This window comes from Delphinapterus leucas, chromosome 1, assembly GCF_059928025.1.
Source record: "Delphinapterus leucas isolate spDelLeu-1000000601 "Yukka" chromosome 1, BTC_Dleu_Yukka2, whole genome shotgun sequence".
Taxonomy (NCBI): domain Eukaryota; kingdom Metazoa; phylum Chordata; class Mammalia; order Artiodactyla; family Monodontidae; genus Delphinapterus; species Delphinapterus leucas.
Genome location: NC_143129.1, coordinates 40945711 through 40956820, shown reverse-complemented (window position 1 = coordinate 40956820; position 11110 = coordinate 40945711). Strand labels below are relative to the sequence as shown.

Genomic DNA, 11110 nt, shown 5'->3' with positions numbered 1-11110 from the left:
GATGCTCTTTATAGCAGTAAACAAATGGTTCGACCACCATAAACTTTTGATTTTCATAATTCAGTGTCCGGGTGGGGGAGGGTAACAAGCAGAGGCGTGCATGGGAGAATTTTTGCACCTGTCAACAATACAATAATGATACTGCTGAGAGGTCCCTTGAAGACGAAACAGAAACACTTGCAAAAAGTAAGCAATGACAAGATTTCTCGTCACACAGCTCCTTACCACCATACTCCATCCTGCACACACCCCTCTCTCTTACAGTGAAAAGGCCTCAAAATTTCCACCATGTAGGAAATTAGTCTCTCTCCCTCTCTTCCCCTTTCCTCCTCCTTCCCATCCTCTCTCTGTTTTTCTCTTCCAGGAAGAAACTCTTGAATGTCAAACGCTAGACATTATCTAGTACAGACCATCAACTTGAAAGTCAGGAAAACCTGGGTTTGAAGCCTTGTTATGGCACATTATGCAAGTTACTTAAACCCTCTGTGATTCAGTTACCTCATCTGTAAAATGGGCTTAAAAATAATACTTACCTGATAGGACTGGTGTGAGTACTGAATGAGCTAATGCTTGTAAGAGCCTTAGGGCAGAGGCTGGCACATAGCCTATGCCCCCAAAATGTTCCTTGTAGTATCACCCAACCCACCCTCTTCATTTTACAGACAAGGAAACTGGATTTATAGAAAAGTGATCTATCCAAAGTCATATGGTGAGTGAATGGCAGAGCCAAGTCTGGGTCCAGGCACCCCATCCAGGCCCTCTTCCTGCTGTACTACACATCGCATAGTATATTTCCCGCCAGTCATCAACTTCGAGCCGAACGAGGCTGGGACGTTTTCCAGTTGGTCATGTCCATGCTGAGCTGCTGACGTCAGCAGAGCCGGGGCCAAGAGCATCCTGGGTTGCTGACCCCACTGTGGCCAGGGGCCGGCTGAGCATGAGGGCAGGTGCTGCTTTTGTCTCATAATGACGCACAGTCTCCAGGACTATCAAACCCTGCTAAAGCCAATTTCCACAGAGCACTGAGCCACCAGCCTCTTATTATTAATTTACATTCTGGAAGCTGAAGCTACAGAAAAGTTGACTGCATAGTGTCACCCTCAACAGCTTTCAAATGTTCTGGTAACACAAAACCTCTGCTTCCAAAGCCTCCAATCCACATCCCTGAGGCCTGAGGTGCTGCATGCTCTCTGTCTCTCTGTCTCTCTCTCCCCCCGCTAGGACCCTCTCCCAGTGCTGACAGACTGCAGAGACCGGATCATTGTCTGTACTATGACCTGTTTTTGCCCACATGGTACCATTTCACCCCAAATGCTCTTCCCTCTCCCTTTTCGTAAAGAACACACATACATACACATGCGAACTCACACCATCACCCATGGGCCCAAGGGCTCTTGTTCCCTAGGGGAAGTGTTCAAATCGTCCACAACAATATTTGGTTCTAGCGTGGGAGGATCAGAAACCTGCAGCCGGGGCAGGTGCGGTTCTGGGTGTTTCCAGAGATAACAGACCCATTAGTTCTGACAAACGTTCCCACGTTCCTGCCTCTAATCTGTGCCAAACTTCCCAGATCCAGCCAGAGCCTGGAGCTCCTCGCAGGCCATCCAGGCTGTCTCTGATCTAGTCAGTGGCCGGGTGGCCACGGCTGCACAGACCAACAAACTTTTTCTCACGTGTCAGCCAGCCACACCCTCCACTCACAACAAACAGAGGCAAGGGGATATGGGAACTAACTGGCCTGGAAGATGGGAGGGAACGGAGGGATCATGGTGATGATGATGGTAATTCTATAGCAGAAAGATCACTGGCCTGGAAGGCAGGAGGCCTGAGTCCCTATCCTGGCCGCTGAGTGAAGTGCATGCTCTTGGGCCAGTCACTTAACCTCTCTGTGCCTCAGTGTTCTCACCTGCTATAGAAGTGGGCTTGCCTGGAGGGTCTGAAGGAAGTCTCTCAGGGTAAGGTTTCCATAGTGACCATCTTCAGTCCCGATGGCACATATGGGCAATTAGGGGCAAACCACGGCGGGGCTCAGTGCTAACCAGAATTCTCACCACTTCCAGCCATTTCTGGCTCACACTTTCTCCCCAATGAAAGGTCAAAAGGAAGGACTCATGGAAAGTGGGTAAATGCCAAAGAGGATTTGTTCACTTGGGGGCAGGGGTCAAGGGCCTGGGCTGGTCCCTGAGTCCTTTTGATGTCCTTTTTAACATTTTTGGAGCCCAAGGCAGGGCTCAAGTTATCTCCAAGCTCCAAGTTCATCTGCCTCTTGGGCTTCAGAGACGGAAAGCAGAGCTCGCAGTGGCAGTTAAGAGACTTGCCAGATCGCTGGCTGGTCATGGCAGAGCTGACCTAATCCAGGTCCCCTACCTCCTACTCCAGAGCTAGGAAGTGTTGGCATGTGTGACAGCAGTGGTGGCTTCTGTGACAGACAGTGTCAGCTTGTGCTGCAGGCTCCCCCATCACTGAGGCTTAGAGGCGGTGAGAGAACAGTGCAGGTTCCCGTTCCCCTTCAACCTTAAGGGTTCAATTCACCCTTCTTCTCCCACTTGACATCTGCCTTCCCTTGCTGACTGTCCAAACTGTAGACTTGACACTGCAGCACCAGGGCAGAAGCAACATCCTAATGTACTCTGTTAGCCAGGACCTACAATTGCATAGAGTCAAATATCTAGAATATAATCCTTTCTAGATATAGCTCCTAATGACTCTGTTTCTCTTATAAAAAACCTTGACTGATACAGATAATGAAGATATGACATGTCAATATTTGTGAATGCACCTAAGGCAGTCCTTCAAGAAACAATTACAGGCTGAAATGTGAGTATTAGAAAAGTTGAAAATCAATGGTCTCAGCAACTATTTCAAGTAACAAACAAATAAAAAAACAAGAGAACCACAAAGCAGAGCAAATCAAACCCAAAGAAAGTAGAAGGAAGGAAATAATAACTGGAAGAGTGGAACATTCATGCAATAGAAAAGTCACACAATAGAGAAAATCAACAAAGCCAGGAATGAACTCTTTACAAAGATTAATCAAACTGGTAAACCTCTAGCAAAACTGTTCAAGAAAAAGCAAGAAAATACACTTAACAATATTAGAAATAAAAAGTAATCTGTTACTAAAGACGCTACAGACATTAAAATGATAATAAGAGGATATCAAGAATAATTTTATTTTGATAAATTTGATAATTTTTTAAGATTGGCAAATGCCTTGAGAAATAGAGCATGTCAAAACTGACACAAGAAAAAAATTAGAAAATATAACCCTCCAATATCTATTTAAACATTGAATGAATACTCCAATATCTATTTAACACTGAATGAATACTCCAATATCTATTTAACATTGAATGGATACTCCAGTATCTATTTAAACGTTGACTCTATTATTAAAAACCTTTCCACAAAGAAAACTCCAGGTCCAGGTAGCCTCATTGGTAAATTCCCTCAAACATTTAAAGAAGAAATAGCACCAATCTTAGACAAACTCTTCCAGATAACTGATAAAGAAGAGACACTTCATAACTCATTTTATGAGGCCAGCATAAATTTAATAACAAACTTGAAAAGGACATTACAAGAAATGAAAATTACAGACCAGTCTCTTTCTCATGAACGTAGACACAAAAGTTGTAAACAAAATATTAGCAAACAGAAACTATTTGTGTTTCAAAAATCACTGAACTGTACACTTAAAAGGGTGAAATATTGTGTATAAATCATATCTCAATAAATCTGACTTCTAATAAAGAAAAAATGGATCTTAACTCACACATTATCAAACTTCCAATAGATTGTAGATATATATAAATGTGAAAAGCAAAACAATAAAGCTCTTACAAAAAGCGTAGGAAGATGTCTTCATGACCTTAAGGTAGGCAAAAATTTTTGTAACAAGTTTTTTAAAACTACTAATTATAAGGGGGAAAACTGATCAATTTGACTACACTGAAATTCATATCTTCTGTTCATCAGAAAGCACCATTAAGAGAGTAAAAACATCTGTCACAATCTGGGAGAAGGTATTTGTAGTACATATATCCAACAAAGGACTTTATTCCAGAATAAATAAAGAACTCCTACTAATCAATAAGAAAATTGTAGATAACCCACTTCACAAAAGAGGATATCCAAATGTCCAATTTTATTAGTCATCTGGAAATACAAATTACAACCTCAATGTAGCCCACTGCATATTCCCTAGAAGACTAAAGTGGAAAAGGTAGGCAAGAGCCGGTATTGGTGAGGATATGGAACAGCTGGACCTTTCAAAACATTGATATTGGAAATGTTAATTGATACAATCACTTTGGAAAACTGTCCGTATTTACTCAAGCAAAACACTTGCAAACCCATTATCTAGCAGTTTTACTCCTAGGCATATATCCAACAGTAATAAGTACACATGTTCACCAAAAGACAAGTAAAAGCTCTATTAGCAATAGTCAAATACAGGAGACACCCCAAATGTCCATCAGTGGTAGAATGGATAAATAATGATGATATATTCATACCACGGAATACTAAAGACAATGAAAATTCTACAACAGCATGCAATAACATCATGTTGAGTGACAAAAGCCAGATAAAAAAGAATTCATACCATATGATTCCATTCATATAAAATTCAAAAATAGGCAAAGACAGTATAAGCTGTTAGAAGCCAAGAGATGGGTTATCTTGCTGTTTTGTCTTTTCTTTTGAGATTGGTTACTCTTGAGGAAAGTCTCAATGACTGGCAGGGTAGTTGAAGGGGTTTCTGGCAATGGGGTTGTAACATCTTGTTTCTTGATTTAGGAGCTTGATTACATGGATGTGTACAGTCTGTGAAAACACTGTACACTTGTGATTTCTGTATTATACTTCAATAAAAAATGTTTACATAGAAAAAATTAAGTGGATGGGAACACGGCAAAAATTGTTGTATCCATTTAACCAAGGAAACTTGAGTAGGGGAAGAATTAGCTTTAGGACAGAGGAAGATTTCAAGAATCTGAGCCCATTTGCCAAAGATCTGTGTGATTTTCCTTCAGGCTCCACCTTTAGGTAGAAGGACTGACTGAGGTCGGTCAGCAATTTGAAGAGAGTGTCACAGAGACTGACCAGTCCTTTACGAATGCAGAGTCTTATGGCATTCTGGGCCTGGGATAACCCTGCTTGGCTGCTGAAAGGGTGACCCCAGTGTTCGACACAATGGCCCAGAAGCTGGTGGATCTACCCATGTTTTCTGTGTACACGAGCAGGTAAGGCCCATCAGCCCCACCAGGTTAAGGTTATGACTATAGGGAAACAACACGTCTAGACTTAGCAGTCACAACACCTGGGTTGGAGCTCTTGCTTGGTCTTGTATCAGCTGTGTGATTTGGGGCAAAACACTTGCCCTCTCTGAATATTGAGAAAATGGGGTTTGCCTCAAAGTCATTGAAAAAAGGACTTTTTAAACTATACCACACTGGAGTAATTAAAGAATCTCTGGGACTGGACATTCATTTATGCAGTGAATAAATATTTATCAAGCCCCTATTATGTGCTCACCATGCTGCTAGGCACTGGGAACACAATGGAACAAGAAAGACAGTCCCTGCCCTCAAAAAACTTAATTCTAGGGAGAGGAGTGGGGAGAAAAAATTCAAATGTTAGCTGACAATAAAATAATTACACATTAATGGCTGGAATAACAAAATGTAGTATATGCATACAACAGAAAATTATTCAGCCTGAAAGAGGAAGAAAATTCTAACAGTAGCGGAATTCATAGAGACAGAAAGTAGAATGGTGGCTGCCAGGGGCTGGGGAAGGAACAAGCAGGAAGTTATTGAACGGGTATAGAGTTTCAATTTTATAGGATGAAAAGGTTCTGGGGATTGGTTGCACAACCATGTGAATATACTTAACACTACTGAACTGTACACTTAAAAATGGCTAAGAGGGCCGATTTTATGTGTTCTTTGCCAATTTATACAATTTTTTAAATTGCATGTTGTGGTTGGAAAAGGTCATGAGACTCACCAGCCCTCGGACACGTTTACCTGGGGTCCTGGGAGGGTCAGGGAGGAGATTTCTTACCTCTCTGACTCCTTCCCAAGGAAACTTGGCCTGAGCTTACCCTGTTTCAGCAGAAGCGCATTTCTCTCTCTCTCCTCTCTCACATGGAGAGCCTTGAATCTCCTCCATCACATGGCTTCCTCTCCAGCCTGATTGTAGTGGAGACCAGGCCTGGACGGACCTGTGAGTAAGAGGGCAGGCGTCTGGACACCTCGCTTCTTCCCTTCAGAGCTTCCTGCTCCCTTTCAGCCTGGAAAGATGTGAATTGTGGTGGAAAACAGCAAAGCCTTTGCAGTCAGACTGACCTGGATTTAAATCCCCCTCTCTTGGGACTTCCCTGGGGGCTCAGTGGTTAAGAATCCGCCTGCCAATGCAGGGGACATGGGTTCGAGCCCTGGTCCAGGAAGATCTCACATGCTGCAGAGCAACTAAGCCCGTGCGTCACAACTACTGAGTCTGCGCTCTAGAGCATGGAAGACACGACTACTGAGCCCACGTGCAGCAACTACTGAAGCCCGCGTGCCTAGAGTCCATGTTCCACAACAAAGAGAAGCTACTGCAATGAGAAGCCCTCTCACCAGAACAAAGAGTAGCCCCTGCTCGCCGCAACTAAAGAAAGCCTGCGTGCAGCAACGAAGACCCAACACAGTCAAAAATAAATTAATTAATTAAAAAAAAAGAAATCCCCCCTCTTGCATTACTTCATCTCCATGAGCCTCATTTTTCTCAAATGGACACTAGGTTGACATGAGAATTAATAAGATGAGGCAGGGAAAATTCCTAGCACAACGCCTTGCATAAAGGCCATCAACAAACATCAGCTCCTCCCCCCTCGTGCCTTAAAAACTGTTTTCCTTGGATTCCCACAGATATCCACTTCCCTTCCCCCTTACTGCCCTGCCTACAGGGCCCCAAGTTTTGTCTTTCTCTGATCCTTTTCCTCCTGAAAACAAATCAGTTTTAGGTCCTATTTCTGCAGGATCCTGCTAGGTGGCAGAACATTTTCTGAGAAATCAACACAATATTAATAAATATTCAAGCTCCAGTAAGTCACTTGGTGTTCAATTAGCATCTTTGCCTAGCACAAAAGAGTGAATACTGTGGAAATTCCAGGCACCACCATAATAGTGGAGAAGATACTTGGGGCAAAGGAGTCTTTGGGGGTGCCTCAAGTTGCATGGTGAATGCACACCCCATGATGGTCCTGGCCTTGGTGCTGCCTGAGTTCTGCTTGATCAAATCTGTGGTCTCCATTTCTCACCTCCTTACCCCTTCTATCCAAGAAGCAGGAGGATATTCACAAATCACTGAGCAGAGTTGTTTCTATTGTTTGCCCAAGAGGCTCCGACTAATCAACTTGCAGCAGTCAGAAGCCCTGGTCTCAAAGCCCAGGCTGATATTTCTGCCTACCTAGGTACTTGGTGTGAGTGACCAGGCCAAGGAGCAGGGGCCTGGCTGAGGCTCGCCCTTGAGGTTTTCCAGTGGCCCTTCCTTGACAATCTGCCTTTCTTTCCATGTAGTGACACAGGAGGTGGTGCAGGTAGCAAGCTGATTTTCAGAGGCTAGGACCACTCCCATGTCTCTGGGAACATAGATTGAGTCCCAGTCACCAAACAAGTCTACTGGCAGATTGCAGTGGACACGTAAGTATCCTCCACAGAGTAGTTATGGAATGAGGGAAGAGCTCATAACAGGCTCAACTGAAATTGGATTAACTAAATTGACCTGAATGAAACTGCTGGTCACTGAGAGAGGATGCTGGGAGCTGGCTGCATGAGGCTAGAATATGGAGGTGCTGAGCAGAGGGGCAGGACGGGGCAGCAGACACATGGTACCCACTCTCAGCTTCCTTTCTTGTACATGTGGCGTATCTTCAATTCAGCAGACAGTGAATACTAACACTCGGCCAACTACTCATTCAACATTAATTAACATGCAAGGCAAGGGCTGAATGATACAGGGGTGCAAAAGCGAATTGGACTCAGATTTTGCCTTCACAAACCATTGCAGAAGATGACATCTATACACAAACTACTACCATGTAGAGTAGAAGGTGGTCAGTACTCCATGAGATGGACCACCAAAGTGGCCCAGACCAGAAAGGGCAAGACCACTTCTATCTGAAGAACTCCTCAAGGGTCTCATGGAGGGGGTGGCATTGATTGAGTCTACACACACACACACACACACACACACAGAGGCGCGGAGCAATCAGGGAAAGTGGAACTAGATTCCTGCCACATACCTAGCACTGTACTAGACAGTGCAGGAATTCAAAGAAACGTAATTCAAGTTTCAATTCAGCTGAAGATAAGTTCCTGCAAGGGGACAGGCATGTGCTAGGCACAGAGATACAGAAGCCAAAAAGGCTCCAATGTTTACTGTCTACTGAGGGTTTTTCAAACTGCAAGGATTTACCCATTTATGGGTCACGACATCATTTTAGGGGATCGTGACCTACATTTTTTAATGAAATGGGCTAAAGTGGAAAATATCAGAGTGCGCTCCACATATTAAGGTTAAGTACAGTGTCATGAAATTTTTATTTCCTGCGTGTGTGTGTGCATGTGTGTATGTGTACTGGGTCAAGAAGTAAATATATTTCCTGCTATGCATCTCAGTCAAAAAACAAAATATATATATAGAGAGAGAGAGAACCACTCATGTGGTGAGAGCGACCAAAATGCAAGTTACTAACGTGCTTCAGCAGATTAGAGAACCCAGCAGAGTGAGAGCTGCTGGGGTGCCAGGGAAGCTTAGGGGGAGAAAGGGGAAGGGACAGGTAGGAGTAGCTGACGATGCTTCCTTTGTCCTCAGAATCCAGGTGGGAGGCACCACGATGTTCCTCTCCGAAGGCTGCAGGCCACTGTGGACCCAGGGACCTCCCTCATCACAGGCCCCTCAGGCGGTAGCAAGCAACTGCCCAGACCACTGGGGCAGAGCTCATGGACGGGGAATCGGGAGGCCTCTGAATAGATCCTCTGGTTCTATTTTTGTACACTCTGGAGTGTGTCAACATCAGTGTCTTGCCGGATGTCACCTTCACCATCAATGGGGTCCCCCACACCCACCAACCAACTGCCTACACCCTGCTGGTGAGAACTGTTTCCTTATTCTGCAAGTCACAGGACCATCCTCACACGGCTGCCACTTCCCCTTTCCAAACAGTCGCCTGTACTCAGGGTGCCTTTACCCCTTGCCCCCCTCCCATCTTATCCAGCTCTGAAAGCATTCCCCCTGGGAGGGGTGGTACTGCCGATGGCGGAAACGCCACTGGGCTGGTTCTAGCTTCCTGTTCTGCCATGAAGCAGCAGCAGACCTTGGACAAACCATTTAATGAGGTTTTCTGACATTGTCAGGTAGGACTTTTCAACTGACAAAACTTAATCTCTTCAACCACCAAGTCAGACTGGGATATTATTAGCCCATTTGATAGATGAGGATACTCAGAGAGTTAAATGGTTCAAGATACGAGCTGCTAGAGGTAGGGGGATACAGAATAAGGTTATATCTCTTCTAACATTCAAGTTAACATTCTCCTCACGCAAGAAAATGTCTTGTTGCAGGCGATTGGTAAGTTTGGAGAATGAGGTAGAAAGGGAACTTCCAGGTGTTTTGGAAATCTACGATCCCAAATTTTCAATATCGCATTTTGTGGCGACACACTTTAACACACCAACTTTGCCCAAGAGTCACCTGCAGCATCAGGGTGACTGCACCAGGATGGAAGCACTAAGGTGTAGACAGAAGGCTTTACCTACCCCCATAACTTGATCTCCATTCACACCCCTTCCCAAAGCCACCAAATATAAACAGACAATGCAAGTGAAAACAAATGTTTTGCTTTAAAACACAAGCTTCATGTCAAGCCTCCTAAGCTCTTCCAACAAAGGAATGGTAGAGCTGCCACTGTGAACACGATGCTGAGGACAAGCTACACATTTCAACTGTGCTAAGTTCATTAGTCTGTACGCCTTTCCCCACTCCAACACCCCACACTCTCTCCCCTTCACCCTATGTGAGTCCCTGCTCACATGCACACCCTACCCTGTACACATTATGGTGCTATTGTCCTTTTATGCTAGCAGTTTTCAATCAGAGCCACCTTAATCCATCAAGGATGCTGTCATAACTTTGCATTTTTGTCCCCTTCCTCTCAAGAAGACTCTTGAAGCTCTCAGTGAATTTTCCCAAACCTTCATCGGCAACCTCAAATTTCAAATAGTTGCTGGAAAGACGACTTCTGCCTGTTAGACCCCAAGTCTTTACCAAACCAAATAAGGTTGGGAGAGGTTATACTCCTCTCACGGATCAATGGATACCTACTTGCCTTATAACTTGAAGGAGCCACTCGAATGATTCTTCCCAGAACTTAAACAAGAGAATGGCAGTGGCTAGCCACTTACAGAGCAATTACTCTCCCTTAAAAAATTAAGTTGAGCTTTGCTAGAAACTAACGAAACCAGAATTTAAGCCAAGATCTTCTAATGCCAAACCTCTTGCTGTTCCAGCCATGCAACAAGGTTTCAGTTTTCCCAATCGTTAAGATGGTGGTAAGGAGTGGAGGTGTATAACAGATGAACAATTATCAAAACTGTAGAACTTAGAAGCCAAGACCCACGTATAAGAAATTGTGCAAACACTTTTTTGAGTAAACGTGTATAGGTATATGAAACGGAAGAAAGAACCAACCAGCCAAAATTGTGAAGCGGCTGTCCAAGGCCATTTGGTATAGCTACCACTACTACACAGTACAGCCTCTAGACAGCACTACTTCCTTCTTTCCCTATACGTCATTTATATTCTTCTTTCCAATTCCAGAAATTCATGGATGGCATGAAGTTCTTAATCAGTGGCTTTCAAGGTTCTGACATCCAACCTCCAGCTTGGTCCTTCCGGACCCTAAGCAATGTATCATTAAACAGTTTTACTGCCTTTGACCATGGGAATAACCATGTGGGGCTGGCCCCAGCAGTCCCCTAAGCAGAGGTCTTGTGTCTGTGCCAGCCCCCCTGGAAATTCACCTGGGCCTATTAGGTTGGGACATTCCCCACAGCTGTCA

General features: G+C 44.2%; 1 protein-coding gene across 1 annotated transcript; it reads left to right on the top strand.

Annotated features, from left to right (window-relative positions):
- The first annotated feature begins 1766 nt into the window (after positions 1–1766).
- On the top strand, positions 1767–11110 carry CTSE (cathepsin E). Its single transcript, XM_022593276.2, is given in 7 exon segments — positions 1767–1781; positions 5050–5246; positions 7569–7691; positions 8866–8906; positions 8909–9005; positions 9044–9143; positions 10870–11110. Coding segments are annotated over 7 exon segments (735 nt in total). The 3' UTR covers positions 11032–11110.